This window comes from Staurois parvus, unplaced genomic scaffold (assembly GCF_062004578.1).
Source record: "Staurois parvus isolate SC_StPar_1 unplaced genomic scaffold, SC_StPar_1.0 ptg000049l, whole genome shotgun sequence".
Lineage (NCBI taxonomy): Eukaryota > Metazoa > Chordata > Amphibia > Anura > Ranidae > Staurois > Staurois parvus.
Genome location: NW_028317845.1, coordinates 1,163,325 through 1,177,104, shown reverse-complemented (window position 1 = coordinate 1,177,104; position 13,780 = coordinate 1,163,325). Strand labels below are relative to the sequence as shown.

Genomic DNA, 13,780 nt, shown 5'->3' with positions numbered 1-13,780 from the left:
CTTTGCCATTTTGCATTGAAGAACATTATTCTGAAATTGTTTGACAATTTTTAAATGCAGCTTTTCACAGATTGGTGAACTTCTTCCCATCTTTACTTTTGAGAGACTCTTTACACTTCTGTCTCTAAGCTGCTCTTTTTATACCCAATCATGTTACTAACCTGTTGCCAATTAGCCTATTAGTTGTAAAATGTCCTTCCAGTGCTTTCTTGTTGTACTACTTTGCACTGACAGCTTGATGTTGCCCTATAAAAATGTTGTGAGACATTTTGCTGCCATCAATTTCAAAAATACCTATTTTTTTTCTTAAAAAGGTAAATTTTCTCGTTTTAAACATTTGATATGTTTTCTATTGTGAATAAAATATGGGTTGAGATTTGCAATCATTACATTCTGTTTTTATGTAGATTTTACACAGTATCCTAATTGTTTTGGCTTTGGGGCTGTATGTAAAGCCACTGGCCCTAATACTACATTACTGCGTACATTCTCCAGCACTAATCAGCACTTAGAGAATGTTTTTCAGTAATGTCAGAAACCTAATGAAGTGCACTGGTACACAAAAATAATGCTATACCATTAGGATGCCATCAAAACAGGTCTGTGACCTTTTACTTATAAAGACAATGGTGTTTTCCTGGTGTTGGTGTTTTTAATTGCAACACTAGAATTCCACAGAAATCTGAAGATAAAATATTTTCACAAAATAGATTATATAAACAGCAATATTTGATAAACTACAATAATGTATAGCAGCCTTAATTTGCCTGGATACATGACCTTGAATGTGATACTTCGATTGACTATATTACAAATATCACCAATACTTGAATGGATAAAGCGAAAAAGATATAAATCACATTACAGACCTTCTCCACGTATACTCGCTGTCTGCTCTGAAGAAATACACATGTGATTTGAAGTGTAGTTTGAAGACATGACGACAGTTAACAGGGTCTGAATTTGATGGAATACTGACTGTGTATCCCAGAAGTGGCAGAGAGGCAAGTGGGGCATCTTCCTGCAGACATCAACATCATATCAGTTAATAAACTACCAATATTATACAAACTGCAGACACTAAATCCACAAATTGAGAAATGCTAATCTGGTAGAGTGATATGCTTCTACAGAGAAGAATCTTAAAAGGTCAAGCTGCATGTGGTACCCTATTAGATATGGAAGAGATCCAGAATTATTTTTCAAACACAAGTGACTAGCTAGAGGGGGCAATTATTACTTTTGTTCAATTTACTGAATTTGTAAATAGCAAAAAACAATCCTTTTGAAAGACAATTTGCATGCAGGACTTTTGGTGCACTTGGAAAACTGGCCAAAACCGCATAATCTAATAGAAGCCGATGGGAAAGCGTGAGTTAACGGCATGAAAACCAGGGGTACACTGTGCTGCAGCTAAACCATAGCACATCAGTGAGAAACCACCCTTAATCTCCTTTCAGACATGTTCATTTTTAAATTTTTACCTGGTGTGTTTTGTAAAAGAAAAGGCAAAAACTGGTGAAGATCACCCACAGTCGCTGCCAGCCATTACTGTTCTTGAACTTCCGAAGCAAGTAGCCAGAGAGCTGGTTCTAAAAGACAAAATGAGAGTTTTCATAATAAATTATATGCCAGTTTGCGTACACCTGTTGGATTTTATTTTTTTAAAGCATGGGTATATTACCAGTTAACACTTTCCTTGCAACGATGAAGCAATTATGGACCTGATACCTGCCAGAATTCGGTCTCTATACCCATCCCACTAGTATGCCAAGCTCCTTGCTATAACAGATTACACAGAGTAGAACAAGGGAAGCTTCTCTTGCAGAATGAGAGTTGAGCTTTCGGTTTCTTAACTCAGATCTGCTCAGCCACGATGTGCTGAGAAGAAGCCATATACAGAAAGAAATATTCAAATTATTGCACGTGTGATAGACAGCTAGAGGCAAGACCTTAAAGTCACATCTTCACATAAAGGGCTCTGCTCTAAAAAAAAAAAAAAAAAAATGTATGGTAAGTGGTAATGGTACAAATAGTTTTTAGTGTAAATCTACTTTATTAAGTTTGTATAGGTGTTTAACCCATGTATAGACAGAAGCTATCTGCTTACACAGGCAAAAAAAAACAAATTGACTAATACAGAAGCAATCGCCAGTATAGGAATCCTAGGCTACATATCGGAATGGCAGCTGTGAACATGAAAAACCCATTGCAAACAGATCAAAGATAAAGTAATTCCAGACCATAAAGTAGAAAAGGGTACAACATCCAAGTATTTGACTGTCTCAGAGGGCACTGTTGCTTGAGTTACTATGAAGTGTAAATTACATCAAACCATCTAAACACTGCCTAGAAGAGGGAGGTCGTCTCAAAATGTTTTGCACAGAAGGAAACTTGTGAGGATGCCAAAACTTACTTCAAGGGAGCTACAGAATTCAATAGTTGTCACCAAAGCAAAGGTGCATCAGTTACACCAAAATTACTATGTGAAAAAGGACAGGCACAGTGCCAGCAACAACATGCAGATGGGTTTACTGATCAGAGAAGATCAAAACCAAGCTTTCTGGCTAAAGATCAAAGAGATAGTCAATTCTGTCCCATTATGTAGAGTCCCTTATAAGGAGATTCGGTGTCCCAAAATCCACAGTAAATATTCCAGATATTTAACAATCAAAAGATGCAGTGTTTCTATTTGACCAGTAACAAACTGGGAGCCAACAGAGACAGGAACCAATAATCCAGAGATACAAGCCCAGGTTGATACTCCAGAACATCCCCAGGGGTTTCCCACCTCCCAGTACTTTTATTTTTGTGGAGGTAGAAGTGTGCTGGCCTTCAGTTCTAATCTCATTATATATATGTTTGGTGAAGAGTGTCCTTACTTTTTGCATTGCCATTTAGTACATTAATTGCTTTGCAGGTACTGCAGCGGGCAGTGAAGACTGCTCAGACGTTTATTGGCATCAATATGCCCACCATCACTAATATTTACAACAGCAGGTGTAGGAAGACGGCCCACTATATTATAAGGGACTCTTTCCATCATTTTATTTATGAATATATTCAAGTTGTGCCTGTGTCCAAATATATATGGACCTAACTGTATAAATATTACGGCTATATATTAGTATTTTTTCTGGGCATTGCTGAAAAATTGAGATTGATAATACTGCCATTTCTAATCATTAATAATTACAATATCATTTTATGATTACATATTTATTTTCGGTTACTTTTGTCTTGATTTAATTTTTTGTTCACAGGTACTTTTCTTTGTACCTTTCATGTATACCATGTTTTTGGAACAATAAAAAAAAATAGTTATTTTTACCTTAGTTTTAAAAGATTTTATTAGTCTACAATCGCCTGAGCTCCTACCTCACTGACAACAACCTTCTTGACCCTTCACAGTCTGGCTTTCGCTCACTGCACTCCACTGAAACTGCCCTACCAAAACTCACTAATGATCTACTAACTGCTAAAACCAATGGCCACTACTCCATACTCTTACTACTTGAGCTCTCTGCGGCTTTTGATACGGTTGACCATCCCCTCCTCCTCAAAAAACTCCACTCTCTTGGCCTCAGAGACTCTGCTCTCTCCTGGTTCTCCTCCTACCTATCGCAGCGCTCCATCAGCGTTACCTATAACGCTGCCTCCTCCTCTTCACTTCCTCTTTCTGTAGGGGTCCCTCAAGGTTCTGTCCTTGGACCCCTTCTCTTCTTTATCTACACCTCCTCCCTTGGTCACTTGATAAACTCCCATGGCTTTAAGTACCATCTCTATGCTGATGACACACAAATCTATCTTTCTACCCCTCACCTCACCCCCCTTCAGTCTCCTCTCGCATTACTAACCTACTAATGGATGTCACTCCACTTCCTCAAACTCAATCTTTCCAAAACTGAGCTCTTAGTATTCCCCCCAGCCCATGCCCCCTCCCCTGAATTCTCCATCAAGATCAATAACACAATCATCAGTCCCTCCCCTCATGCCAGGGTACTAGGTGTACTCCTAGACTCCCACCTGTCCTTTCAGCCCCAAATCCAATCTGTCTAAATCTTGTAGACTTCACCTCCGCAACATCTCCAAGATATGGCCGTTCTTAACCTCGGAAACCACTAAGCAACTTATTCACTCCCTGGTTATCTCTCGCCTTGACTATTGTAACTCCCTCCTCATTGGCCTACCGAATCGCAGGCTATCCCCTCTTCAGTCTATCATGAATGCTGCTGCCATACTCATCCATCTTACTAACCATTCTTTATCAGCCACCCCTCTCTGCCAATCCCTCTACTGGCTTCCCATTGCCCAACGGATAAAATTCAAAACAATAACGTATAAAGCCATTTATAACTCTGCCCCAAATTACCTCACCGATCTTTTCTCTAAATATCACCCAAACCGTACTCTACGCTCCTCGCAAGACCTCCTACTCTCTAGCTCCCTTGTCTCCTCCTCCCATGCTCATCTCCAGAGCTTCTCCCATCCTCTGGAACTCTCTACCCCAATTTATCAGACTATCACCTACTCTGCTCACTTTTAGGCGATCTCTGAAAACTTTTCTCTTCAGGGAAGCCTATCGTGCCCTCAGCTAATAATGGAATCTTCTACTCTTCCAACCAGTCAGTCACCCACAGGTACTACCTTTTGTACCACTAGCCCCTCCCTCCTAGATTTAAAGCTCCAAGGAGCAGGGCCCTTCTATCCCTCTTGTATTGTTGCTGTATTGTCTCCAGTTATATTGTAAAGCGCGGAGCAAACTGTTGGCACTATATAAATCCTGTATATTAATAATAATAATTAGAGAAGGACATACACAGAGTCCAGACATTAGCTATGGTCCCCTCAAAGGATATGCTAACGATTATAGTCAGAGAATAATTCATGGTTGCACAAAAAGAACAATTGGCTTTATTCCCAGTGTAGCACAAAAACAATTAATAGGAAAAAATAGATGAAAAACGTAGGTAGCCATAACTGCATGATCGTCTCAGTAACTTATTCAAGACAAAAGCATGAAAAAAAAAATTCCATACCTATCATGGACTAGGGTTCATATCTACTAACAGATACAGTCTAACTGATTGCAGGTGTGTACTGGAAGCTGCATGTAGACTCAGGTTCTGTACACACAGGGGTGCACCTAAAGGCATACAGAGAGCTGTTTATGGATTGATGGTGATGCCAGCATTCAGGATGAAACCCAGAAAAGCCAATGGCCTCATGCCAGAGAGTGCTGGATCCCAGGATAGGTAAGTGTTACATTATCCCTTTTTTTTTTACTTGGTGGAGAGCCAAAGCATCAGATTCAGGGATCCAGGATCTTACTTCAGGACTGAAGTCCTTCCAATTTGGTACCGAAGTTTGGCATGGAAAATTTTGAAGTCCAGGATATGGCAAACCTCAGATTCTTGGGAAGGATTGGCTGAGGGAGTAGCTAGAGATGAAGGGCAGGAGAACACATACAGGATCAGAGTCTTAAAGTGTTACTAAACCCACAACAGTAAAATTAGTCTGTACATGCAGTAAGGCATGCTTGTTATACTCACTGTGAAACCCAAGGGGTTAATCCTCTGCATTGTGTAAAAAGGCTGTTTGATCCTGACTTCTCTGACCCACTCCTCCTTCCAGTGTCCTCCTCTTATCTCCTGATGAGACTTATTGTGTGGAGTCACTCTGCACATGCTAAGTTTGGTGTGTATTGCTAGAGAGGTTTTTTTTTTTTCTTGGAAGAGTGCATGTGATCAGCACAGGGCCAATCAGCACTGTACAGACAGGGGTTAGGGGTTCTGCATCCTAGAGCAAAATGAAGACAACAAGCAGCTTTAACCAGTGCTCTGCTGGACACTGATAGAAGTCACAAGGCTGCTCTAACTGCTGATGAGAAAAGGTATTTAGCAGTTTATATTTACTAAAATAATTTCACTTCTATGGTCTGTGTACTGTGGGAGACCAGATATAGTGAATGCAGGGTCCTGGGTTTAGTAATACTTTAAGCAGGGAAACATGGAAAGAATTCTGTAGCTTTAGATGCGGAGGCAAACAAAAGTTCATAGCAGTTTGGATTGATCTTTACAGTGATTACATAAGGTTCAGTATAACAGGACAAATGTCACGAAAGGAACCTTGAGATTAATGTTTTCGTGGCACGCCAAACTTTATCTTTTGGTTGGAGAAAGAAATCTACATATTTTTTGTTTGGAGCTAGTTTCAAATTTGGGACCTAAATTAGTTAAAGTCTTTTTGCATAGCAAAGAGAGAGGGAATCTATGAGGAATAGGGTACTAGCAAAGGCAAAAGTTCATGCGTGCCACAAATAATGAAGAATAGGTGCTGGTCTTAAGATGGTTATTGTGGGAAAATTCTGCTCAAAGCAGGAGGCCGACCTAATCATCATGATGGGCAGACACTAGAGCACAAAGATATTGTTCCAAGAACTGAGTGATCCTCTCAGTTAATCCACTGATCTGAGGAAAACTGTAAAGAGATATCCTGAGATTTACAGATACAATCTTTCAAGGAGATATTGCCATTCGTTTAGATTCACTTTTCCTCTGGTGTGGGGGTCCAAAATAGAATGGCACTGACTCCCGCAAATGATGACTGTTGACCTTGATTTAGAAGGGTTTTGTGATGTCTGGTCTCAGAGCTGGATTGGAAAGGAAGGCTTGCTTCAAAAACATGGAAGGCTTCAACTGTGTTGTTAGGTGAGTGGTTAAGGTTATCTATCTAAAGTGAGAGCTGTAATGTAATGTAAAGCAATAAGAACCAAGTAGGTGATGGACTGCCAATATAGTTTTGAAAAAGTGCTATGCAGCTTTGAGTCTGCTGAGTAGAGGCCAGTTGAAGATAGCAGAACATGTTTCAGGATCCATGGAAAGACCATCTTCAGGGACTATATAGCACAGGAAATGCACCTGAGGAGTTCAAAAGAGACATTTTTCAGCCTTAGAAGTCCATTTTCATGAAGACATTGCAAGGCAGTGCAGATATGGTGCTACCCTAATAATAAAATAATACAATAGGGCAAAAACAAAGTGACATAAATATATATATAACAAAAAAAAAAAAAAAAAATCAGTGGATTGGGGATCTCAATATAAAGTGACAAAAAATATATACGTGCCAATAAGTCAGTGGATTGATCCTCTCTGGGATCTCAAGTGAAAAAGTGATCACACCTGGTACAAAAAACAAAAACAAAAAAAAACAGGAACCAATACCCCCACTATCCAAAATAGGATCATACTCAAAATAAAAGAAAACACAAATAAGCGTGAATCCCTAAATAGGGATCAATAAATTCATGCAAATGATAGTGAAAATGAGAACATGAACCCCTAACAGGGATCAACAACATCGTGCAGATCATGACAAATAATGGCTAAATTAAGCTATATTAAAAGTAAATAGTGACATAAAATGGATCCCTAAATGTGGGATCAATTAAATACAATAGTGCCAAAAAACACACATACAAATAGTATATTTATGAGCAAACACATCAAAAAAATTAAGTGAATATTTGTGTTTTATTTTATTTTGTGTATGATCCTATTTTGGATAGTGGTGGTATTGGTTCCTGGTTTTTTATACCAGGTGTGATCACTTTTTCACTTGAGATCCCAGAGAGGATCAATCCACTGATTTATTGGCACGTATATATATTTTATGTCACTTTATATTGAGATCCCCAGAGAGGATCAATCCACTGATTTTTTGTAACATATATATATTTATGTCACTTTGTTCATTTTTGTCATATTGTATTATTTTATTATTAGGGTAGCGCTGCATCATTTTGGTTTCATTAGTTTTTGTTTCCACATGGTATATGGTTAGGTGCCAGCAGCTCCCACTCACCTAATTTATCACGAAATAGTAGTGCAGGAGATCTTCATTATTAGTGCAGATATGGTGTCTCTGTGTGGGGGAATTCGTATATCAATCAGATAGACTACACACTCGTACAGCAGATCTCAGAAGACTTCATTGACAAAGTGCTGGAAGACAGTGGGGGCATTACACAGGCTGAAAGGGATTACAAGGTACTCACAGTGACTATTCGGATATTAAGTGCAGTCTTCCAATCATCTCTTTTTTTTATGTTTAGTTTGGCTGTTTGAAGCCTATCAAAGAGTTCGATAGGAGGCAGTAGGTAGCAGTTCTTTACTATAACGGCATTTAATCCTCAGTATTCTAAATAAGGGTGCCCTGCCCCAGAAATAGATGATCTGAGGATAAAGTCTGAGATTCTCATTTACGTATTCCGTCATGGACTTGGTCTCAGGAGCAGAGAATTTACCCATCCTCTACATGGAATAGGGCCCAGATTTAGGCTGTGGCACAATCATAAAGATGATGTGGTGGCAACTGTTCTTCATTGCACTTGAAAATCTACACAGTAAGCCTCAACAGAGACAGTAACATCAGCTACGACCAGAGGAAGAGACTTGGGTGGCAAGACCTTGGTAATGCACATGGAATGACAGGAAGGCTTCCAGAAAGGTAACAGAGGAGTGTAGTAGGAGGCAGGGAAGGTCCAGATGAATGAATAAGTGGCTTACAGTAGAATGAGGAAGGAGATGGTTTTGTGGTGAGGCACACCAGCAGACATCTAACAGATGTGGTTTAAAAGTGGATGGGTACACAGGTAAAATAGTGCCATCTACTGTGGAGATTCAACGAGACTGACAGTGACTGAAGGGGCCAGGTAAACGTTTTAATAAAGGATGCAAAAATGAGGATGGCAGCTGGTCCTGAATCTATGAAGATTTCCAAGGTAACAGTGATTGTTTTCTATATACCGAATCGTTACTGGTCTACTGTAAGCCAAGCTTGGTAGTGGCAAAGAAAGTCACTTGTCAAAGAGCAGGCTTCTCAAAGATTCTTCAGAAGAGTGCTAGAAAGGTTGCAATGTTGTTGGTCACAGGGTCTCCTTTTTTCTCAGAGCAGATATACCCAGGCCAACGCTTCTAAAGAGAGTAGAGAGAGTACACAGGCCACTTTAGTGTGGTCTGTGAAAAAGTTCTGTGGCTGCAGCAGAAAGTGTATTATTACATTGATTTTTAAACCCGCAGCAACCCTTGGAAGTTCCTGGAGAAGTGTGGAGGAGGCAGCAAGTACATTGTGAAGGTCAAAGACGTACAGATGGCTCTGGATATGGCCGTGATGGGGCCAGAGGTTCAGAGCTGGAGCAATAGAGGCCTGTAATTGATACAAATGAGGTGAAAGGTTGTGTAGATGTACTATCAATTGGACTTGACCGGCTTCCTGGGCATTGAGTCTTTGAGAAAGAAGCTTGTTGGGATCAGTATTAGAGTGGCATACAGAGAACACATTAACGGTTCGAGCAATCTATCATGAATTCCAAGTGATTTAGGGAGAGTACCAAAAGCAGCATAGAGACATGGGTGTCGCACAGGCTCACACGGACACACAGGAGACACAGGGGCCCAGGCCCACATGGAGGCAAAGGGGCATACAGGGGTACACTTGGAGACCTAGTGATGCACAGGGCACTGGGACACTGAGGCATACAGAGGAGCAAAGATAGAGAACACTCGGAGGAACAACACTGGCAAGCATGGACAGCAACAGGGGCGGGCATGGGTGCCATGAGATTCTGTAGAAGGAGAGTGTGGTTTAGGCATAGAGTTGCTTGAATACTGACCCACTCTTCACTTATTTATGCCAACGCTGATTAGAAGAGATGTCTCCTAATTGGCTACTGTGCTGATCAAGAGAGCGGATTCCTGATTGGCTGAGACTTTGGTAGACAATGCGCCAGAGAGGATTCAAGGATAGGCAAGTGTTTCAATACATACACCAAAAGTACAACACTATACTTATATAGGAAATATACAACTAAAGGCAAACCTTTTTTTTTTCTTCATTTTGGATAGAGTAGGGGAGGGTTATAACACCTGTCAAGTTTTTTTTTTTTCGCCATCAGGGTCCCGTTGGGGAGATTTACCTTCACTGCCTGTCCCATAGCCAAAACAGAAAGTGAGAGGAGATCCCTCCAAAGTGAAAGAATCCCTGGTTGTCACCAGAACTAGTGTTCCCATTGAAATCTGTGGACAACCCAAAATTTGGGATTTTCTTAAGCCTTCACTTTTGATAAAAGGTAAACGTGAGACAGAGAGAGGGTGAATCTCTCTAACGGGGGCACAAACAACAAAATCCTGACAGATGGTCTAATCCCTCTCCACTCTATCCACAACAAAGAAAGTTTTGCCTTTAGTTATAGTTTAAAAATACTATTTTAATATTATTAGATATTTAAAAGAGAATTGGTCAAAAGTCTAAATTACTATTGCAGGGAATTTCATGTCATACATTTTACTGTGTTCTTTCTTTATTAGCAAATGTGTACACCAATATGGATACTGGTTATAAGCTATAGAATCTAAAATGTATTATTATTTATTTGAAGTATATAAATATGTAAGGCAGTAAAGCAGCATAAAGAGTAGCTCTGAGAAAACATCCGATCCTTGGAGCCTAGGGCCAAGTGGATGTCCAGTCCAGGGGCCCCAGTTACAACATTCATACTCTTGCAGTAAACCAAGGAGATTGCAATAGATCAAAGTAGTGCCCCTGCCTGTCACTTCATGAGAGAGGGCCCCATTCTACCTTACTCCATCTCAAACTTGAATGTGTATATAGTGGTCTCTTACCATGGGCAAATAAGCTAATATCGGTGTGTAAATTACCTCCATCATAGTAATGTGATCAGGCAGTGACACACTCTGGTTCCGATACCAGCACACATGACTGAGCGTGTTAGGGCGGTGAGTTTGGCCTGGAGTCTGGATCAGTGGTTCTGTGTGGTGACAGAAACAATAAGAATACAGCATAAATGGAAATGTTGGGAGTAGGCCAATTTAATGATTTGCTGTTAATTAGAAACATTTATTTTATGCAAATTACATTTAAATGCAATTATACCCAAAACTTTACTTTAGTTTTGAATAGCGTAGGGAAGAACTAGAACTCTTGCGAAGTTTTACTGATGTAGGAAGTTAGAGTCAAGAGCATGGAGGAGATTCCAGGAGAAAGGCAGTTACTCTAGGAGAGCTGGACAGGGCCATAGTCCTTAACCCATCAGCAGGACCGGTATCTGCTCCTTTGTGCAAGGAGGAACAGGATGAGCACTGCCAGAGCCCTACAAAATGACCTGCAGCAGGCCACTTATGTGAATGTCTCTGACCAATCAGAAACAGACTTCATGAGGGTGGCCTGAGGGCCCGACATCCTCTAGTGGGCCCTGTGCTTACTGCCCAGCACCATAGAGCTCGATTGACATTTGCCATTGAACACTGTAATTGGCAGGTCCACCACTGGCGCCCTGTGCTTTTCACAGATGAGAGCAGGTTCACCCTGAGCACATGTGACAGATGTGAAAGGGTCTGGAGAAGCCGTGGAGAACGTTATGCTGCCTGTAACATTATTCAGCATGACCGTTTTGGTGGTGGGTCAGCGATGGTCTGAGGAAGCATATCCATGGAGGGACACAGATCTCTACAAGCTAGACAATGGCACCCTGACTGCCATTAGGTATCAGGATAAAATCCTTGAACCCTTTGTCAGACCCTACGCTGGTGCAGTGGGTCTTGGGTTCCTCCTGGTGCATGACAATGTCTGGCCTCATGTGGCGAGAGTATGCAGGCAGTTCCTGGAGGATGAAGGAATTGATACCATTGACTGGCCTCCATGCTCACCTGACCTAAATCCAATAGAACACCTCTGGGATATCATGTTTCGGTCCATCCGACGCCACCAGTTTGCACCTCAGACTGTCCAGGAGCTCAATGATGCCCTGGTCAAGATCTGGGAGGAAATACCCCAGGACACCATTGGTTGTCTCTTTAGGATCAAGCCCTGATGTTATCAAGCATGCATACAAGCACGTGGGGGCCATACAAAACTACTGAGTACCATTTTAAGTTGCTACAATGAAATTTAAGCAAAATAGACTAGCCTGCTGCATCATTTTTTCACTTTGATTTTCGGGATGTCTTGGAAATGAAAATGATCAACCTATAGAGGACTGAATTCAATCAAACGATGGGGCATCCTTATGTTCCAGTCCATATCAGTATAGATCTCAAGCATGATATTTTCCCCATTGAGATCTGATGTGTTTTCAAAGTGTTCCTTTCATTTTTTTGAGCAGTTTATAAAAAAATAACCTATAGAAAAGCAATATGTGCCAATTCACTCTAAATGAGATCTCATACAGGCTTAAAAGATAAGCTCACCTATTTAAAAAAAAAAATTATAAATACACATCTTTTTGCAGGTTAAAAAAGTGCAATATTACTTTTTTTACTAGGAGCCTATAAAGTTTTGCGCACCCGCGATCAGCAGATCACAAGTGCAATGCAGGGCTCTTGCAGACTGTCAGTGTAAGCTGTCTGCTCGTACCTTATGCAGGCTGTTACACACTGATAAGAAATATCAATTGACCTAGAGTTCTCAATAGGGCTCTGGTAGCTCATTGAGAACTACAAGATGTCAGCAGCAAAGGTTGATGGTAGTTGTAGTTTCCCATTCACAGAACTCTGAATGATGTGGCCAGGTTGGGGGAGCCCCATATGGCCTTCCCTTTTTTAAATTGTGGCAGCAGGTGCGGGGAGAAGATCCCCGGCTTACTGTCACAGCGAGAATTCAAGAAGGGGCAGCTGCAGCAGTAACATGTTACACCCTGAATACAGGGTACAGGGTAATACATATTATAAAGGGTGAACTTATCTTTCAATGTGCATTTAGTCCACTATTCCATTCCCCCGCATGCAAATACTCGTGTATGATAGGATATTGTGAAGGGAAAACCCTCTAACTGCAACAAAGACAAGAGGTAAAATGTTTTTAAGGCTAATAGGAGAATGCTAGAACCTCTGTCTCTCTAATGAAGCCCCGAGTAGCAGTAAACCCTGACGGGTCCTAACCGGTCTACATTCTATCCAAAACAGAAAGAGAAGTTTAGGGTATAGATACACTCTAAAACACAGTATTTATGTGCAGCAACAGTATATAAAAGCTATATTACAGGGAAAGTACAATGCCACTCTTGCTTGATTATGCAATAAAAGTGACTGCTAGGCAAAATATAACTAAGAAACAAAAATGTGTAACTATTGCCAGTAGTTATTACAACATATGGAAGGGTTACAGTGCAGAAGATAACAAAGATACTTGCGCTGTAATGACTGGGCAGATAATTCACTGTATCTCGGAGCCCGACTGATAGCAGCATTCAAATCATCTAGCCAGCGTCTCATATCCACCTGAGTGCTGAAACAAACACAAATCCTAAGTAACAGAGAATGAGCAATTATTGATAATGGTGTGTGTGTGTCTCTGTCTGTATATATATATATATTCATTTTTATTCTCCACTAATATAGCCACAAAGATAATTAGTTGTTTTTGTAACGCTGTAAAACCCTATGTAAACTAGCGGGTCCTATACGGTGCTGTCATACCAAAATCTCCGGGTTCACTTCCTGTAGTTTGTGACATTGCAGTCTCATGCACCATTCACCAATGCAAGGCTTGACAAGTCTGTTTGGCAGGTTGGCGCATGCAGACCCTGTAGTACGGATTTTTTTAATTCTCTAACAGGTATTATTAGCCATTGTATAACCTTCAGACTAGCACAGACCTTTTTTATTAGGCCCTTAGAACACTGCTTGGTAGAAGACTGCATTACAGGTACAAGATTACTAATAATTATACTAAACAAAGAAAAAACAAAGTGTTAACAGAG

At 40.6% G+C, this 13,780-nt stretch overlaps 1 protein-coding gene across 1 annotated transcript in view; it reads right to left on the bottom strand.

Annotated features, from left to right (window-relative positions):
- FARP2 (FERM, ARH/RhoGEF and pleckstrin domain protein 2) overlaps positions 1–13,780 on the bottom strand; it is a 179,005-nt gene that overhangs the window by 8,020 nt on the left and 157,205 nt on the right. The window contains 4 exon segments of the mRNA XM_089665638.1: positions 870–1,021; positions 1,485–1,592; positions 10,722–10,831; positions 13,211–13,305. Coding sequence (XP_089521764.1) covers positions 870–1,021; positions 1,485–1,592; positions 10,722–10,831; positions 13,211–13,305 — 465 coding nt within the window.